The sequence below is a fragment of the Triturus cristatus genome, chromosome 10, assembly GCF_964204655.1.
Source record: "Triturus cristatus chromosome 10, aTriCri1.1, whole genome shotgun sequence".
Classification (NCBI taxonomy): domain Eukaryota; kingdom Metazoa; phylum Chordata; class Amphibia; order Caudata; family Salamandridae; genus Triturus; species Triturus cristatus.
The window spans coordinates 677,559,428-677,579,681 of record NC_140593.1 but is presented as its reverse complement, the minus strand read 5'-3'; the positions used below and the strand labels follow the sequence as shown (position 1 = coordinate 677,579,681).

The 20,254-nt window shown below is 46.4% G+C and overlaps 1 protein-coding gene across 2 annotated transcripts in view; it reads right to left on the bottom strand.

The window, feature by feature from the left end:
- IFT140 (intraflagellar transport 140) overlaps positions 1–20,254 on the bottom strand; it is a 1,808,590-nt gene that overhangs the window by 300,746 nt on the left and 1,487,590 nt on the right. For both annotated transcript variants that reach the window (XM_085628169.1, XM_085628168.1), the window contains exon 25: positions 14,585–14,767. In XM_085628169.1, the coding sequence (XP_085484295.1) occupies positions 14,585–14,767 (183 nt within the window). The remainder of the gene's footprint in view (positions 1–14,584; positions 14,768–20,254) is intronic.

Genomic DNA, 20,254 nt, shown 5'->3' with positions numbered 1-20,254 from the left:
ACCAGTAGAATCATAGAGGGACTGTTCCGCTTTGCGTGCAAGCCGGGACATAAGCCGGTGGCGGAAATGCCTGTCCGTAGCAACTTATGGGACAGGAGTATGGGGCCATCAAAAAAGCAGCCAAATACAAATCTTGGAAAATACATTTTTGAAAAGATTGTTGATGATTCCCATTAGTTCCCCCACAAAATGTTGTCACTCGGAAGTGGGACTGGACTATGTTAAAGATAGAGTAAACATCGCCCCACTTATTCTATGGGGAAAAGTGTGGACTTCAGAGGAGCTATCATTCTCCAGGGCGATTATTAGAGATTGTATGAATTTGGAAAAGGCCCTGTCTATTCCCTGGCTTTGCTATGTCATAGATACTTTTAATAAGATTGGTCTGAGACACTACTATGATAATCCTGATGGCATACAATCTAATATGAAATTAACCATAAAAAATGCATATTACAACGAATTAAGAACGTCCAATCGGGACGATGACATATTAACTTATGGGCCGTTATGCTATCAGCAATTTTACTTGTCTTTTACTATTCATTCACAATCACGTTTCTTTATGACTAGGTTTCGTCTCTGCACATTGCACTTTCTTGTGGATTTCCTAAACAGGCAAGTTGGTGTGAGAGACTGACTCCCTGTCCTTGTAATAATTTAGCCCAACAAAACACAATGCACTTTATGCTGTTTTTCACAATTTATAAAGATACAAGTGCACGCTTTATTAAGCCTCTTTTGAAGGAAATTAGCCCTTGCTCTTATCAAGAAGGTTTTAATTATTTACGATCTTTGTCCACTGCTGCTATCTGCAGCTCTGTGCTCAACGTCATTAGAACTGCTTTATTAATTAGGAAACTATATGAATGTTGACAACGAAATTGGGTCTCGAGCGATTTTAGGTTCTAAATTTGTTTAATAAACCTGTGATAGACTGAGAAAATGCTGTATATTATTAAAATCTGTTTTCATATTTTAAACTGCGAATCAATATATGTATTCATCCCAATTGTTGTATAGAAAGTTTTAAGTTTTACTTAACAACTTCATGTATGTATGGTACACTTTTATGATTCATATCAATCGAATAAAGTCATTTGAACTTGAACTTGAGTCATGAATGTTTCCATTTTGTTGCTCTACACGGTCAACATGAATTTGAAATCTTATCTTCGCTCTTCTGAGCCAGAGAAACTGAAGGATTAAGAACGTTTCTACTACAGAGACCTTTCCTACTTCTGGAAACGATGAAGTATAAGCCCTTTAGCAGACGGATCGCTGTCAATGATTGATCACCGCCTCCTCTATATCAGCACTTAATCACCAGTTTTACTATATCTTGTTAGTTTAGTAGAGCAAGAGCCCTACAGCATATAAGTAGGCTCCTGCTCCTCCAAACTTAATGATCCCCAAAGGATTTCAGTTAATATTTTAGATTTTGTAATCATAAACTTTGGTCCCTGCTCAAAACAAGACAGTGCTACAAATCTGTTGTGAAGAGACTGTGTGTAAAGCCTACACAATATCACGGTGGCATTCGGGCTTGAGGTGTGCCTGTTATATATAATTCTGCATGCTCTTGTTGTAACCAGTTCATATTCATAATTTCAAATTTAATCGGTCAAAGGGAAACACGATTTTTTATGAAGTACTAAAAGTTGCATTTAATATTTTAAGTGCTGAATGAGTTTTTGCTCTCAACTACATAAAAAAATGAGTGAACTGAAACATACCAAACTTGTTCTGAAACAGAATTGATATACATTTTGACAGTTGATAAAAAGAACGTATTGACAGTCAGTGTATTTGAAAGATATGTTGAAAATAGAAAGCAAATCCCATTGACCAAGTCAGAATTTCTTTCTAACCGTGCACTACACAGTTCTCATATTGCTACAGTCGGACTGCCTTTCACCAAAAGAAAATGTAACCTATACTGTCATAACATGATTCGGTAAGGTCTCAACCATTTTTTAACCTGTGTGAGGGAAATAAACGTCTCAGGGGGCCAAGTTATGGCAAAAGGGTGCACACCCAGCCCAACCAGGGGTAATGCCTTAGAGGTGAAATGCCCCTTTGTCCTCAGAAAAAGGTTTAAACCACCATCCTAGGTTCTGAAACTACTAAACAGTTCTCACACTAACCAAAATAATCCCAAAATAATAATGGGAAACCCACACACACTCACACATAAAATGACTGCCCCAAAGGACTCAGAGGCGTGAGGCTTGTTTGCTGTGCACAAGTAAATAAAATGTGGAGAAGACTCTGGGGTCATGGAGATGAGCACAGTAACGGGCTGTGAAGTTTTCAGTGTAATATATGGTGTGACCTCATTATGTAATACACTTACGAAACAGTCTTGGGTCCAGTCACGCTTGTTTGTAAAACCCCTAGCTCAGCCCTGGGTATCTGTGGCTTTGAGCAGCAAGGCTTAAACAAAGGAACTAGTGTAAAGCATTTAGATGAAATAACAAATAATAAGTCACGACACAAAATAAATTAGACACCAATTTATAAAAGTAGATCATACTGCATTTTTAGACACCAAAAAGAACAAAATCCACTGGAACATTCCAGAGACATAGATATTTAAGTAAAACATAAATTTCTGCTTTTTACTCAAAAGCACAAACAAGCATTGGTAACCATAAAGTTTGGAAACTTAAAACTTTTTTTGAGTTTGTGTTTGACTACTATGGCCTGGACTGGGCGACCAATTCCGACAGGAGGAAGGTCAGGGGCGCCGATAAGGAGTATTTAGGCAGCTACCTGGCAACCAAAGCAGCCTCAATTCCAGTTCCACACTTTATGTAAGCACAGCCATAGACTTCAATGAAGTGGTCAGGATGCTTGGGATAAGGAGGCTACATGTAGGCTCCTGTGGGTGCCAAGTGGTTGACAAGGGGTCACCTGGGGTTACTTCTTACTCCACGGTTCAGTTGTGGCACTGAGGTTGCTGTCCTTTGAAGTCCTCTTTGGTACAGCAGAACTCCAGTACAACTGAGCTACTGGTCTCTGGTCACAGCAGGTCCAGCAGTTTCCTTTAGTGAGGGGTAGTGTCCGTCTTGGGTGACCTATCTGAACTCTGATGAATCGGTCAGGTCCGGCAGACTCAGTGCAACTTTTGAGAGTTGAGGAGTGGGCTTCTTGGCTGCACATCGGTGGACAGAGGCGATTCAACAAATCTAGCTACTGACTGACCAGAACGGGCTACTTCAGCTTGTATGGCCCTTGTGCTGGAACAGGGAGTCAGACTGACTCTTGGAGTTCATGTTGTCCGTTTGGGGTTCTGAAGTGACTTTTCCACGAGGCAGGCACTACAGGCATAGACTTCTCTTTGATAGCATAAGGAGCAGCAATTGCAGTCCAGCTGCCGGTGCAGCCTCTCCTGCCAGGTGCAGAGGCAAGCAGGGTAGTCCTTCTTCAGTCCTCTCTCCAGTCCAGACGTGATCTGGGCTATGGGTGCCAAGGGTGCCATATTTATGCCCAGAAAGTTCCCTAGTGGGATGCAGTGGCCACTGTCCAATGGGCTACTAGGTTCCGCTCCGTCTTATGACAACTTCCGGCTATGTGTGGCATCTAGCTATCCCAGGATGCACTATTCAGCCCATTCCCAAGATGTCTGAGCCCCTCTCTTGCTGTGTTGAACTTGGTAGCCCACCACAGAGGTGGAGCTTCCTGAGGGTTACATGCCCAGGGAAAAAAAACAGTTTGGTACCTGGTCTCCCCTCTCTGTTCCTGCCAGGAAACAACCTTTACAACGCAGTCATTACAACGCACTACCTTTACAATGCAGTCATTACAATGCATGTCACTACAACGCATGCCATTACAATGCATTATACGGTAAGTAATGGGGAATAGTAATTTTTACCCCTACACTATCCAACACTCACCCTACTGTTGCACTCACTGGAGTGGGAATAGTAATTTATACCCCTACACTATCCAACACTTACCCTACTGTTGCACTCACTGGAGTGGGAATAGTAATTTAACCCCTACACTATCCAACACTTACCCTATGTGGCCCTAAAAGTAATATGTATTGTAATGGTATGCGTTGTAATGGAATTTGTTGTAAATGTCGTTTCTAAAAATGCGTTGTGATGGTATGCATTGTAAAAACATGCGTTGTAAAGGATGTTACGATGTAAAAACTGCGTTGTAAAGGCATGCGTTGTAAATGTTTGCATTGTAACGTCATACATTCGTTCCTGCCATCAGTTGTCTACCAGAGGAAAGGGGCAACCCTTCCTGAGTGTGGCTTCCATTTACCTATCAGAGACTCCTTCTCCTTCGTTGGGCTGAGTGGCAGAGGTAACACCTCTCTCAGCGGCAGGCCTCTATTGTTCCTGTGCTGGCAAGTTGTCCACACTCCTCTCCAGGAGGGTAGAAAGCTGTCTAGTAGTCAGCATCTGTGAATGGTCACTGAAGAAACTGGGCAAAAGAGTTGCGACTTTTCAAAAAATTGCTTTTCCTTAAAAGTGACATTAAATTAGAGTTGGGTTTAATGCCATGATTAGTTTAATACCTTGAAGTACCCATTTTGGTCGTCCTATTCAAAAGGTATGACAGCTGAGGGTTCAGTGTGCAACTCTGTGCTTGCTAACAAGACCACCAGCTTTCGCACAGTAAAAACAACACTATGAGGCTTTTACTGTTAAGACATATGAAAATACATGGCCCACTTAATATACAGCTCTTTGCCTTAAGGCTCCATAGGCCTTCCTTCGGGAAGACATATATTTTATAAAGGAAGTTTGGGCTTTGCCTCTGGTTTAAATGGCAAATTTGAACTAGCAGTATTAAACTGCTCTTCTATACGCTGTGGCAGGCTGGGAGCCACATTGGACTTTGTCACACTCAGGGTGGCACAATCAGAACTGCAGCCCTGGGTAGATACTTTAACTTACAAGCCCTGGTACTATATACCAGGGACGTATGAGTAAGTTAACTCATGGCAATTGGGGGTAGCCAATTCAACATATTATTTTTAAAGGGTTATCACACTGGCACTGAGGTCTGCTTAGCAGGCCTCTGGACCTCTGAGAGTAAAAAAAAAACAGTAGCATCAGCCTGTAACTTTGAGGGTAATAAATGCAAAAAGGAGGCATTTCCTTACACTGGCCTAATACGATGCTGCACACTCAGAGTCCACTGCACCTGACCAATGGATGAGCATAGCAGGTTCTGGTGTTGCAGTGTATGGGACACATCACAATATATATCTATATCTATGTCTATATCTATCTATCTATCTATCTATCTATCTATATATATATATATATATATATATATATATATATATATATATATACACATACATACACATATACATATACATATATATATATTTATGTTTGTGTAATATCGTTTTCTTCCTGTGTATGATCTGAGCTAATGAGAAAATTTGCAAGTATGAAAATCACAAAAAAGATTTCGAATCAAGTAACATTGTGATTATCAGTTGCCTTGTTTCCTTTAGGTCTTTTTTGAATGAATGATAGCAAGTTCATCACGGGTGATAACTGTATTGTTTATATGGTAAAGGCTTCTAGAAACACTGTATAGCTTATTAAGACTTTGATCATCCAATGGTCTAATCTAGGGTAGATGAATATACTTTGCCTTTTCAGATGAGTAGCAACTACTGCCATACAATGGAGAATGTGTGGATTTTAGGCCAAAAAGAAGGACTTCCTATGAATAACAGTGGTTATCGACAAAAAACCTCAGGAAATTCCATTGCTTTCTGCTAATGGAACATCAAAGCATGAATCCGGAAGAACCACAGTACAAATCAAGTCTCCTTAATGGAGTCGAGTCAAATTGGGTGAAAACTCTGGGCGCGGATTTCAGCCCGAAAGGTAGCACCTTGAATAGATAATGGTACCCTGCCACCTCGAACCTGAGAATGCATCGATGCTTCTAGTGTATGGGAATATGAAAGTATGAATCCAGAAGATCTAGGGAGGTCATATAATCTCCTGTATCAATGAGTAGTATAATTTCAATCCTTAAAGGTTGACTTTTGAAGAACTTGTTTAACAACCTGAGGTCCACAATTTGCCTCCATTTTCCTTTCTTCTTCTTGATTAAAAAGAAATAAGAGTAGAAGCCCAGGTTGCGTTGACTGTGTGGCACCTCTTCGAATGCTTGTTTGGAGAGAAGCAAACTGATTTTTTTTAGAAGTGCTAGATGACGATGTGCAGTCTTTTGTGGAGGTAAATCTTGAGGCTGTTGAAGAAATTCCAGGGTGTTACCATGATGGAATACATCTAACACCCATTTTTCTGAAGAAATGATTTTCCATTGAGCGAAGAATTTGGAGAAAGTTGAAGCTAATTGAAGTGGGACTGCAGTGACAGGTGCCAGTGAATCCTCATTGTCATCTGTTGGCATCATGAGATTTCTATCCGGACGCGGGATGTCTGCATGCTGGTGCTCTAGTATACGCTGGCGTTGAGGTTTGATGAAAAGACTGCTTGGAATATTGCAGTCAAAACCCTTGCTGGTAGTAGGTTTGAAAACGCTGCTGGAGCCGAGGTCGAGAAAGAAACTGACCTGTACCTCTTCCCCAGAAAGAAGAACAGTTCTTTTGTTGCATATTAGTTAGGGATTTGGCCGTGTTCGTGTCTGACTTTATCGACTGCAGCACCTCATCTACGTGTTTGCAGAAGAGGTATTCGCCGTCAAACGGCATATCCAGCACTTTAGCCTGAACCTCAGGGCGGAATGTTGTTGCTCCAAGCCATCCCTGTCGCCACAACACCACTGCCCCCACCATTTGCCTAAAGGCAGTAGAAAAAATGTCAAGCGCCACATAATGTCCGAAGAGGCTCTGTCTCCTTCTAATAGAATGTCTTTTACCTCCTTCTTCTTATCCTCTGGAAGATACTCCAGCAAGAGGGAGATGTGGGACCACATTTGCCGGTCATATCTCCCGAGGATAGCCATGGCATTGGAGCCCCTGATGGCAGTAGCTGCCAGCGTGGAGAATCTTTTGCCAATGTTATCCAACCGGTGCCCTTCCTTGTCTGGTGAGGCAGCACACGGTGATGCAGTATTCTTGGATCTTCTTTGGGCAGCCTGCATAATAACAGAGTCAGGACGGGGATGACCAATGAGGCAAACAGGAGAATCTTAAGGTGCCCTGAATTTTTTTACCCAATTTCGGGATAACAGCAGGAACGGAGGATGGCGTCTTCAATATTTTCAGGCCTTCCGCCCACAGGTAATCCACTATGGGGATGGCTCGGGTGGAGCGCTGTGTAGTAGCCTTAAAATCATATAAAAAACACTCCGTCTGCTTGACAGGCATAGGTAGATCAAAATGCTGTGATGCCCTCTCTAAGAGATCATGAAAACTGCTGATATCCGCAGGTGGAGTATCAGCCATCGGCAGAGTAAGAGAAGGTGGTATGTGCACCACATAGATGTGCCATTCATCCCGGACATCCGGGTCCAACTGCAGCTCTCCCTCTTCTAGCTGCTGGTCACCACAGTCATGTGCCTGGGCAGGAATTTGCAAAGGTGGTAGATTTTTGTGCTTTGATGCTATAGGTGCAGCCTGCAGATCTGGAATGACAATAGGTACTTCCTGTGTAGGAGGTGGCTGCTGACTACCGTTAGCCTCAGGAAAACTCTTGTAATAATCACTGAGCATCAAACACCGGTCAGTGACCAACAAAATTGGGATGCTGATGTTCGACTCCCGCTGATGCTCATTCTACTGTTCCTCATATGGCTAATGTTCTTGAAATGTGTCCAAGCGCTGAACGCTGGGATTTCCTGTTTCAGAGAAGGAATATTCACCCTCTCTATGTAGAAGGATCATCTAGTGCTTCCTCGTCCTCAGATTCCTGCAACTTGACTCTTAGCTGCAAGGGGCTATATGCATGACCATAAGGTCCCTCCTCCTCCGATTCCTGGAAGTCCAAGAGATGATTAGGGGGCAATGGAGAAATCTTAGAGAAGTCCTGTAAAAGGGATGGGATCACCTTTGGAATAGCCATGTCTTTTCCCTTTGTCAACGGGATTGGACAGGCTACAATTGATGGTAGAACTGATTGCAGCGTCACAGTGGAAATGCTTGTCGACAGTGTGGCACCGAGCAGGACCGTCGACAGTGAAGCTCTCGTTGACGGCGTAACAGCTGCCGCCGACGATGACACCACCACTTTTGTCTTCGATGACGCTACGGCCGTCGTCATCATAGAAGTCGCCCACGAGACCGTCAACGGCGTGCCTGATCCGGTGGAGATGGAGGTCGTAGACGAAGAGAGTCTCATTGATGAGGTCATCGACGGGCGGATTTCTCCTCGTGAAGCCTCTTTGAAAGGCGTATGCAGCACAGATGGAGGTGCAGAGCCAGCTCTTTGCTGTGCGTGAGAGGTGCCAGGCTGCTCTTACTTAGCCCTCTTCTCTTCAAGACCTTTCCTTACTTTGAGATCTGGATTTTTTAGGATCTCTTTGGGAAATCTGCCTTCCTTTTCTTGGAGGAGGTATCGGCCTTCTCCTAACTCTCAGAGTCGGATTCCTTAGCAGACTTTCTCTTTTGTAGCCAGAGAAGCAGCCTTCCCTCACGGTCTTTGAGGGTTTTTGAAGAGAAAGTACAACAGTACTTACATTCTCTGGGCTAATGGTCCGGATGCAGACAATACAGGCATTCCTTATGATGTCCACAAGTCTTGCAGGGCCTAAACAACCCTTTTTTAGACTCAGACATTTTGAAGAAAACAACAAAGGTAGACTCACTGGTCCCAAACTGTACCTCAGCTGAAGAGATGGCCGTAGAAAATTAACTGCAAGCTGGAAGTTCAAAAGGGTGAAGTAGTTCTAAAGTTGAGGAAGCTGCTTTTAGAAACATCCATCAGAAGAACAAGGGGCAGATTTTGAGTTTGAAGGAGAGGATACTCCGTCACAACAGCAATTTAGAGGTGGGCAGACTGACAGTATGTCGACAATTTAGCTTTCTCCACCTCTGATGCCAACATACATCTTCGATGGCCTGACACAGTACATGCTGTCAGAAGTAAGCCATCTGACCTTCCACCAAATTTAGAGTGGGTGGTTGGATGGCTTTAATTTTGAGCTGTCCGTCACCATGAGATGAAACCTGGAAGTGGAGGGCAGTAAAAATAGACAAAAATAAACCCCACCCATGGTGTGGGGGTCGTTAGCTGAACTTTTTTCAAAAGCAAACTCCCTGTTTAGGAGTTTATTTTTGAAAAAAAGTAAATCTTTGTACAAATTTGACAGCCCCACATCATGTTTCATGGAGCCATTCGTCAAAATGTTACAACTTTGATAGGAACATTGTAATGTTAAGAGATGACTGTGTGGCAACTATAAGTTTGGGGGACCGGATGTCCATCAGGGTGACTATTTAAATGTATTTTCTGTGGCCCTGACAGGCATTAGTGCATCTTCCAAAGTCTATATAAGGTCCTAAGTTACTTAACTTAGGAATCAGATTGCGTGTTTTATGCTCTGGATATGAGTTCACGGATGGCTAATAGATATATACAGGAGAATGAAATTAGAGTGCAGGGTAGGATTGTATGTGGCTCTGCTCTGTCTCTTTTGGGGCACTATGAAATTAACACAGAGCCACAAGGCACCAACTACAGATGTGCAGGAGCACTGCTAATGAATTCTCCAGAACCAATCTGGGGCCTGTGGATATTCTGATAAGTGAGGAATATCTGGGTTGCTAGAGTATTTACTAGAAAGAGTGTTACCAAAGGTAATCAACTTGTTTTTCAGGGATGTCCTCCCAGAGAATTTAAGGATTTAAACAGTGACATTTTTGCAGGAGCCAATTTAAATTTCAGTTTCGTAAAATGCCAAGTCTCAAGCTAAAGCAAATCGTAGAGGATTTGGCCCTGGAGAAATGCGAAAACAGGGCTTCAGGGGGATGCTTCTTGGCCAGCCCAATGCAGATTTTAATACAGAGAACTATCCAACTTGACAGGCTTATCTTTTTCACTGCCTCCCATTTCCTGCTGCACAGAAACCCACAAGGAGCTGATCATCAATGCGATTGTCTCTTGCACATGCAATGTAGAAGCTTAGATCCTTCTTTGGGTCAAGTCCATGGAGCATATCCTCCTCTTTCAAGGAGAGAAGCAGAGTAAAAACTCATGCTTAAAGGATGCGCACATGATAAATTTCAAAAGCAAGTTCAGATATCACTGGGGCAGAGAAAATGGTTTAGAGTGAATATGTCAATATTTTTTTATAAACGCATCAGAATTGGTGACTTAAAGACTGTTGGTCAAGCAAAGACAGATAGGCCTTGCTGCGCTAAAGAAAGAGCAAGGAGAAGAACATTGAAAAGTCTAGCTTGTAACGGGTTAGTATTTAGAGCACAAAATCAGGCAACAAACGCTCGTCCCAGCATATATTGACTTTGTGGAAGGGCTCCTGGCAGGAAGAATGATATCCCTCACTCTCGGTCAGCAAGTCAAATGCATTTAACTGCCACTGCTCAATCTCCACACAATAAGGTAAAGTGGTGGAGACTTGGATACCTGGCCGTGCCCTCTTGCTGAGACAGAATGTCCTCCAGAAGTAGAAGCCTGATCGGAGGACAAATGCTCATGCTCAAGAGCTCTGGGTATCACCCTCACCTGGTCCAGTCTGGGGGAGATAAGAATGACTTGGGCCTTGATTTTACTCAGAACTCGAGGCAGTAGAGGTAGCGGAGGAAATGCATACAAGAGCCCTTCCTTCAAATCCAGTCAGAACATGTCTCCTAATAAGTGCCTTGAACGAAACTCCAGTGTGCACAATTTTTAACACTGGGTGTCCTGGTAGTGGCAAACAGATTTAGCCAGGACATACCCCACTGCTCGAAGATGCATCTCGGGATGAACATGCCATTGCCAGATGGTGTCCACTCTGTTCATCTGCTCTGGCACTCAAAGACCCCACCAGATGGATGTTGACCAAGAAAATGTTCTCTAGTCCAGCCACCTCCAGAGGCATAGAACCTCCTGACATAGGATCCAGGACCCCACTCCACCCTGCTTGTTGCATACCACATAGCGGCTGAGTCACAAGCTTCCCTTTGATGGATGGTAGGAAAGCTTTCAGAGTGAGAGGGATCACTAAATGCTCCAGAAGAATGATATGGAGCTGATTCTCTTTGGAAACCAAAGACCTCATCTCCGCCACTCCAAAATAGCTCTCCCAACCCAGCAGTGATGTGGCTATTACTATATTAAACTCTGGTATATTAAATGAATAAGTAGTTTATTAGTCAATTAAAACCATAAACAAAACCCTGTAAAAATATTTACCTAAATCGGTTCAAAACATTTCAACTATCAGCAGCAAACCATTTCATATCTTAATCATTAAACAATTTGATTATTTGCATCCCCTCATAATCACCAATCGGAGTATGCACCAATAAGCTCATTTTGGGATGGTTCAGAAAGCGAGTAGTCCACCATACCTGCCTACAATTTAAAAGAATTTATCGATCACAGACCAACTTTTTCATATCTTTCTTAAGGAGCACGCATATGAAATGCCTATACATACAGTGAGGCACAGTTAAAATGCTACTCTGGTATATTAACGTCTGCTATAGGAGAGATTGACTTTTAAGTGCCACCACAGAAGATCCTCAACCATCTCCTGCGAGATTTGGATGGAGTCTGAGAGACGTCCATGATGCTGGGCACCCAATGGGATTGGAGATGCTAATGCAGGGCCTGCAATGACACTTGAAATTTCGGATTAGAGCTGCACCAGGCCAGGAGCCCAAGAAACCTCACAGCCGTCCTCACTGAGACCCAGGACCAATCCTGAAACATCGGGATCATATCCTGAATGTCCCAGACTCAATGTGGTGGAGGAAAGGCCTCAAAAAGCCACGGTTTCCAGAACTGCCTCATGAATGTAAGTCTCGGCGCAGGGCTCAGGTGGAGCTTCGGCTCATTGATGATGAAATATAATGATGTCACAAATTCATCCGTCCACCTAAAGGTTGTCTATGACCGTCTGCATTGCATCTGCCTTCAGCAGCCAATCATCGATGTATGGGAATATTTGGACTACTCGCCTCCAAAGATGGGCAGCCACCACTGCCATAACTTCCGTGAAAATCTGAAAGACTGAGGTAATGTAGTAAATTGAAAGTGTTCATGGCTCACCTTGAGCCACAAGGAAGATGGGTATATGGAAAAAGACACCATCCAGTCTCATACGTCTACAGTCTCTAAGCCAAAGTGAGCTTTTTGAACCTGTCCTCCCTCAGAAAGGTGCTCTGCGGAGATCCAAAACCAGGCTGATGGCTCTGTCCTGTTTTTGGGAGCAGGAAGTAGCACAAGTAGCATCCTCTTCCTTTCTCTGAGTTGGCCATCTATTTCTTTGCAACTTTGGTTGACTTCCTACAACAGAATTGCAGAGTGCTCCTCCAAAAGCTACTTCAACGTGGGAGGATGGTGTGGAGGAAATGAAGGGCTGGGCATAGCCCATTTAAACAATCTGTAAGACCCATCTGTCCAACATGATGGATCTCCAGTCGGGGAGGAAATACCATAATCTGCTTTTAACCAGCCAAGCATGCGCCTGAGAGGGCAAACTAAAGGATCCTAACAACCGTTGCAGCAGGGAAGAAAGAACTGGAGGAGTGCTGTTCCTGATGAATGGAAACTGTTTCTGTTGGTGCAATGTCTGTGGCATCGAAATTATTGGGTTGGTTAATGCAGTACAGGTTATTGGGCTAGCACTGTCTGTGAGCTAGCCTCTTAGAATAGTCCTTGAAATTCCTGTGTTGATGAGTAAATTGCTTGGCTGGTGTCCATAGTCCCAAGAATTGAGCTGTGGTGTGACTATCCTTGAATCATTCTAGCACAGAGTAAGTTTCTTCTCCAGATCACCTGGAGCTGTTAAAGAGCATATCCATTTAGACTGCTTGCACATATGCCGAAAAATCGGTCTGATGACAATTAAAAAAGTAAAAAGATGGACCATCTGCAATAGACTTCCACAACTGTCGCCTCTACTGGATAGAAAATGTGAAGGGCTTGCTAATCTGAAAAAAATCCAGGGTCAGATTTCACAGCTCACATAAGTAATGCAGAGTTCTTTCATCCCAACAATTCCAAGTGCTAAAAAGAGGGAAAGGGTAAAAAAAAGTCACCATATGCCTGCTTACTGCACAAACATGCTAATACTGCCCCCATAAAATGCTTCACTATCCTGCAGATGAACACTGATATTGCACCATTAAACATACGGTGGTCTAACTGATGACTGCTGGTACTGTCCCACAAAAGGTATAACAACCATGCTGAGAAATATTAGTACTATCCACTGCAACATGGCAGACCTGCGCAGAAGTGTTAGGACTATCCATTCAAAGTAGAGCAACCCTGCTAATAAGCACTGGCACTGCCCATTACATACATGCAACCTGCTGATATATGTTCCAATAGGCCATTAAATCCTATTAGTATCCGTCACTATGGTTTCTAAACCTTGCATCTTAAATAAATACCAGCATTTGTAAAGCGCACAGCTACTTCCGGAGAGGTGTCCCGGCGCTGGGGGCTGTCGGGAAGATTAAGCGAGCTAGTGCCCAGAGTCACATGGTGCTGGGCTAACCTACCATCAGCACCAGGGATCGAACTGTGAACCCCGTGGTCTGGAGTCAGGCATCCTGGCCGCTGCGCCACACCTCTTCCACAACCCCCATCTCCCTTAACCAACTGAGCAATGCTGGCTCTCAAAATAATTTTTTCTATTTGCAGCATGGCGTATGATGTAGGTGACACCAGAATGTCTGATATATCATAGGTACTGTAGACAAAAGAGGGTAGAAAGCTCCACGGATAATGCTTCAAGGTACAGTAGTCATTACTCTTTCTATTCGAGGCACACTTTTTTAAAAATAGTGTAGCTATTTCTCAGAAGGTATGGTCAGGTTGGATAAATCAAAGGATATAACTGAATACTCTCACAGACATAGAATTGCAATGCCCTTGCTAAAAGGCCCAGAAAAAGTAATGTGACTGGTGTCAACTTCCAATTGCTGATGGATAAGCTTCGGAATACATTTCAAACCCTTAATGGAACTCGCCCTCAGTTTTGTTTCTGCTCTATGTGCCTTTAAACAGAACATCTAGCTATTTTTGCATAAAGCAAGCCAACACCTGTTAACATCAGTTATAGACAATGAATACCCACTCCTTCAGCACTTACAGAAGCTAGTCAAATTAAACATTGAATGGACCACAAAAAAAAGAAAACAAAATCAATTTGAAGCACGGATTAAAAGAACACCTGAGGAAGAAGGAAATGGCTGGTTAGAAAAAGCCATGACTGCTGTCCATAATGAGAAATGAGCGTAAAGAATACTATAGGAGAACTTTCTGAAAAGAGGAGAAGAGAGGTGGAGTTATCATGGACACTTAGGATAATTTGGCATATTTAGTCATCTTGCCTTATCTCTTTAGGATGCTGAAATATTGTTGTTAGTAAAGAAAACAAAGTATTGTGTGATAAACATGGCCTTCAGAGATTTACCTTGCCTCTGTAATACAGTATTTTTTCTTACCTTTTTTGCAGCCAGTAGCAGTTCCACAGCCTTCTCAAACTGACTGTGCTCAATGAAGAAATCTGAGCAGCGGGCTAGCAATGCCGGGTCTGAATTCTCATCAAGGTCCTCAGCAATAAGCTGCAATGCCCCAAACTGCTGAGTAGCAAAAGCCAGCTCCAAGGCTTTCGAGAAGTGTCCTGCCTGCAATACAATACAGAGCATATTATTCTCAAGCTCTTATGTTGATTTTTATTGTTTATGCACCAGCTGTATCGTGCTAATTAACAAGGATAGTCCTTAGCAATGTCACACTTTAGTGTATGCCCCTCAACTTCCTAAATTTAAACACCTCCATATTTCATTCACTTCACAGACAGAAGTCCTTTTTGTCTACATTTCTTCCAATAAAGGAAAAGAATAAAATGCATTTGGCTGTAGATTTATATTTCAGGGACTTTGTTAAAGAGATCATGACTTTTAAGCAACCTATAAACACTAGGTAGTACTAAGGCTTCAAAAACTGAAAGCAAGCTATGAAAGGAAGGTTATTGTGCATAGATAGAAAAGCTGCAACATTGATTCCAACATACATAGCTTTTACTTTGATTTTACTTTTAGAACTTCTTTCATAGTAGGATTACTCCTTAAAAGAACATTGAGGCCATTAAAGATCTTGTGATAAGTATCATCATCAAGATCTTAAAAGGTAAAGGGTGGAAGGGAGACATTTACTACCTCTAAGGATCTCATGTTTGGTAGGTTCCGAGGTAACAACGGGCTTAAAGGATGTGATGAAAGAGATATTTGGTCCCTTTGTGTTTGTTGAAAGTGGTGTTATGAAGGCTGAGGAGTACAAGTTGGCATCTGTAGGATTGACATGGTATTTTTTTATTTTTTGCAGAAGGGAAGTGATACTAATTATAATTCTTCTCCAGAACATATTCATTAAGATTATTTTTTTCTGTCAGTAGTGGCCTGATTTGCCTCCAATCCTCAGCATTACAATAGGCAGTTTGCCTTGGAAAACTGCATTACAATCCCGATTCACAGCATCGAAGGATGACAACTTCAATGTTGAGAAGGGTTGTTGGTGAAGAAGGTTAACAGGTAAATGGAATGTGCTTTGCAGGCAACTTGGTCAACGTTTAAGGAACCATAGGCACTGATCAGGAAGTACTGATAATAGAGAAGATGCCACAGGAACCTATACGTTATATTATGTTAAGTATTCAGAATCAGAATTCTCTTTATTCGGCTGTGAACAGCCATAAGTGTGCAAGACGTGCAAAAATAGCAATAAAATGAATAAAAGTTATTAAAACATGCAAGTAAAATACATAAAATCAGCAGGTTTGGGATATTAATGACCAACAATCAGGATAAAAACCGGCTATGACGAAGAAAATCGAAATTAAAACAGAGTCAAGTACTGATTCATCGATGTCCTGAAATTAATCTAAAATCATTGACCTCGGTGGCCTGAGGCGTCAAGATGGCGGTCGCACTCTAAGAGTGCTCCTGGACCCCTCCGTCATCCGCCTTTCATCCAGCGTTGTTGGCCCCCACCTGGACCTCCTACCTGATTGCTGTGTCTCTCCGACTGGGGGTGTCCCTCCTCCGGCGTTTTTCTGGCGAACTGGTGGCGTTGGGGGCTCCATCTGGCCCGGGGCCTGCTGCGGCCTGCGGATCCTGCCAGCGCAGCCTCCAGGGACCTGGACGCGGCGCGTGGGGAGAGGCGATGCGGCTGGGGGCGGGGCGAGGCCTGTAATCCCGCACCCGTGTGGAGCCTGAATCCCCCGTCCTGGTGGAGCGACGGCCGCCGGCTTCTTCTGACGTGTGGCGTCCGGCGGCCTGCTGTCCTCGCGGGCGCGGCTCCCAGGCATTGGGGCCGCTTTCTTGGAAATTCCGCGGTGCGGCAGAGGGCGTCCCAGGCAGGGCGGCGCGGCGCCCAAGGCTTCGGATTCGTCCTGGGCCCCTTCTTCACCGCATCTGGGGCCTGCATGTGCATCGCGGTGCGCCCGGCCTTGACTCGGCCAGCACATCGACTGGCGCCGGAGCGGTGGTGGCGGCCTCTAGGACCAGTGACCATCTGCGCTAAGGACTTTGAGGAGGTGAGTCCCGGAGGGGGGGGGGGCATCGGCAGCCGGACCGGGCAGCGGCTGCAAGGCGTGGGTGCGGGGCGCCGCCGCCGCCCTCCCAGTTCCCTGTATGTAACTCTGTGGCCTCTGGTGGGCCTGCCTGATGCCCGTGCTGCCAAGGTGTTGCGGGTAGCGGCACTGGGGGGTCTGCACGGTGCATGCGGCCCCCGCTTCGGGGCGGCTTGCGGCTCTGGCGTGGCGTGGTCCAGTGGGCTCTGGTTCGGCCAGCATATCGGCTGTCGTGGGGAGACGTGAAGAAGCGTGGTGGCATCCTCCGAGGTCTGCGGGGTGAGTCGGCTGCGGATTCGGGCAGCGGCGCTAGCGAAGGCTTTGTGCGCCGCCCTCCTGCACATCCTAGGGCGTCCTGAGGCTCGTGGCTTACATATGTGAGTGGGCACGGCCCTCGTGATCAAGAATGCAGGGTCTTTGACTGTGGGTGCAGAGGCTCGGAGGGGGCAACGGCTTTTGTGGAGGCTGCGTGACGCCTGTTGCTCCTGACCCAGGAAGGGTCTGTCCTCCCATGTTACGGACTAGCCAGTAGGTGCTGCTGACCCTACGGTGGGGTTCCGGCTGCGCCGACGTGGCATTTGGGTGCGGGGGGGGTCCCGGGTGGCCCGGAGGACCCTGGGCGGTGGGATCGGCTGTCAACTTCATCCTGGAGGCAGGACCCGTCCAGCAGCTGCCCACTTGATCGGAATCCCACAGACTCCGACGTCCTCGGTGACAGGGCAGACTCTCTCGAGTATGGGGAGGGATAGGGGGCCCAAGTCTACACCGGCCTCAACGCAGACTAAAATGGACAGGTTCACCACCTCCGAGCGGGAGCCTTCCCGGGGAGGTGGGAGGGGACCGCCCCCACCCCCAGAGAAAGACCAAGACACCATCCTCCAGGCCATCAAGGCCTCACAGGTATCGGTGGAGGGGAAAATTGGGGAAATCAAAGTGGATGTATCCCTCCTCCGACAGGATCTTCGCAACGCCACCGCACGGCTGTCCGAGGCCAAATCCCGTATATCCACGGCCAAGGGCGACATTGCGCAGCTCAAGGAACAGGTGGCTCATCTCCGCACTCAAGGACTCCGCCTGTGCACTCTGCACAGGGAGCTCCACAGACGGGCCGAGGATGCGGAAAACCGGGCTCGTCAGAACAATCTCCGCTTGGTGGGGTTTCCTGAGGGGGCGGAGGTGGGTCAGGCCGCCACCTTTGTCGAAACCTGGTTCAAGGCATGGATGCCGGGAGGGACCCTTTCGACTTGGTTCGTGGTTGAAAGGGCACATAGGGCCTTGGTACCCAGGCCCCCTCCCGGGCCACCCCCCTCCTATTATTCTCAAAGCTCTCAACTTTAGGGACAGGGACGCCATTTTGCGGGAGGCTCGTGCAGCTGGGCCCCTCAAGTTTCAGAACCATGTCATCATGATTTTCTCGGATTACACCAGGGAGGTCCAGGACCTCCGGCGTTCGTATGTGGATGTCAAGAAGAAGATGCGATCCTTGGGCCTCCAATATCAACTTCAGTTTCCGGCACGCCTTCGAGTTATCTTCCAGGGCGCGACCCACTTCTTTGACTCACCACAGGCGGCCTGGACATGGCTGGCTGAAGAGTGTCTGCTACGCCAACAAAGCGCCCCCTCCCTGGAGCGCCGGAAGTCGCGGCTCGAGGGCCAAAGAGAACCGGGACGCCAGCGCCGACGTCGGATCTTCTGTGCTCCGGTCCTCGAGTGCGGCAGTTCAGGGCCCTGGGGGGTCCTCCAGCCGGTCGGGCTCTCCGCCCTGCAGCGGACATCGTTCCTCCGAGCCCCCGCCAGGCGGGTCCCCACTAAGGGCCCAGGCGGACTCAGACCTTTCCCGTACACCTACTTTTTAATGGTGCCACTGTTCGCACTTAACGTATCTCCACCGGGAGGGAGGTAGCGGTCACTAGATCCCTGGGGTGTGCCGGTGGGTGTCCACAATGTTAACGCTGATGTACTGCTTATCTGTTCTTCAGGAGGGGTCCACCACGCAACCTATACGAGCGTTCAAGTTTATTTTTGTTCCAAAGGGGTCGACAGATGCTTCCGTTCCTGAAGTGTAGGGTGGGGGGCAGGTTGGGTTGGGGGGGTTTCTTTGTTGTTGTGGGGAGTCAGTAATCTACACTCCCACGGTTTCATGTTGTTTTCTGTTGTTTTACCGCACCACCGCTCACTCGACATTTGGTCTCCTTGGCACCTGCGTCCACTGCTCAGGGTCCGTCCCACCAGCGCGCCTTCATGTTTCCTCCCGGCCTCGCCCCAGCCACTGGCTTTTCCAGGCCCCAAGAACTTTTGTAATGGTCTTCGGCCCCCATGAGTGATATGTCTTCCCCGAAAGCAGCCCTTCATATTTTATCCTGGAGCGTTAATGGCCTACTAGACCGTCATAAGCGATCGGCTGTATTACGTTATGTACAGCGCCTCAGCATAGACGCGCTTCTGCTTCAAGAAACTCACCTTATGGGGAATCATTGCCCCTTTCTGGCGCGTTATGGTTATGACAGGGTGTGGCATTCGGACTTTGCTCGCGGCTCGAGAGGCGTGGCTATAATACTGAAGCGTACTTTTCCCTTCGTGCTGATGCAAGTCATTCACGACCCACAAGGCACGTATGTGATAGTATGCGGTACTTATGGGGGCACCCCCCTTAACCTTGTTTCTCTGTACTCACCCCCATCAATGCTTGCCGCGACTCTACGACAATCCTCCACCCTGCTACCCACCCTTTCCCTGGGGCCCACAGTCATTGGGAGGGATTTTAACGCGGTTTCTGCCCCACTTGTTGACACGATGGGGACCCCGTCCATTTCCAGGATGGCCCAGGCGCGACAACTCACGAGCTGGGCTGAAGCCCACGGACTCTGCGACGCATGGTGGATCTGGCATCCGGGCGCTAAGCAGTTCACGCACACTTCCGCGGCACATCACACGCAAGCACGCATAGACTCCATATTTATCCCGTACACGGTTTGCTCCAAGATCCAAGACATCCGTATACTTCCGAGAGGTATCTCTGACCACTCCCCTGTTGCTCCTCCTCACAGGGACTCCCCCCACTCCCGCCCCATGTGGCGGCTGCATGCTTGGTTTCTTCAAGAGAAGGACTTCCAAAAGGTGGTGGGAGGGGAGCTGCAGGGCTACTTCGTTACTAATGAGGGTTCTGTTTCATCTCCGGATACATTGTGGGAGGCGGGTAAGGCCACTATTCGGGGCTTCGCCAAGGGTCATGTCCAGCGGCAGCGTCGGGCGAAATTGTCGCAGATTACTTCATTGGAGGCACAGGCCTTGCGCCTTGAGTGCGCCCCCTCCACAGTGGGTGACCCGACTCTGGAGCGGCGCCTTGCCAGTGTTCGAAGCGAAATCAAACATCTCTCGTTGGAAGCGGCCACGCTCATGTGGAGGTCGTCTGTGGCCAGGGTATACGGATGGGACGATAAAAATGGCACAATCCTACATAGGCTCGCCACGTACCCCAGAGCGAGCCGTATTATTCCTGAGATATTGGACCAAGGGGGGGGGTCGATGCAGCAGTCCCCGG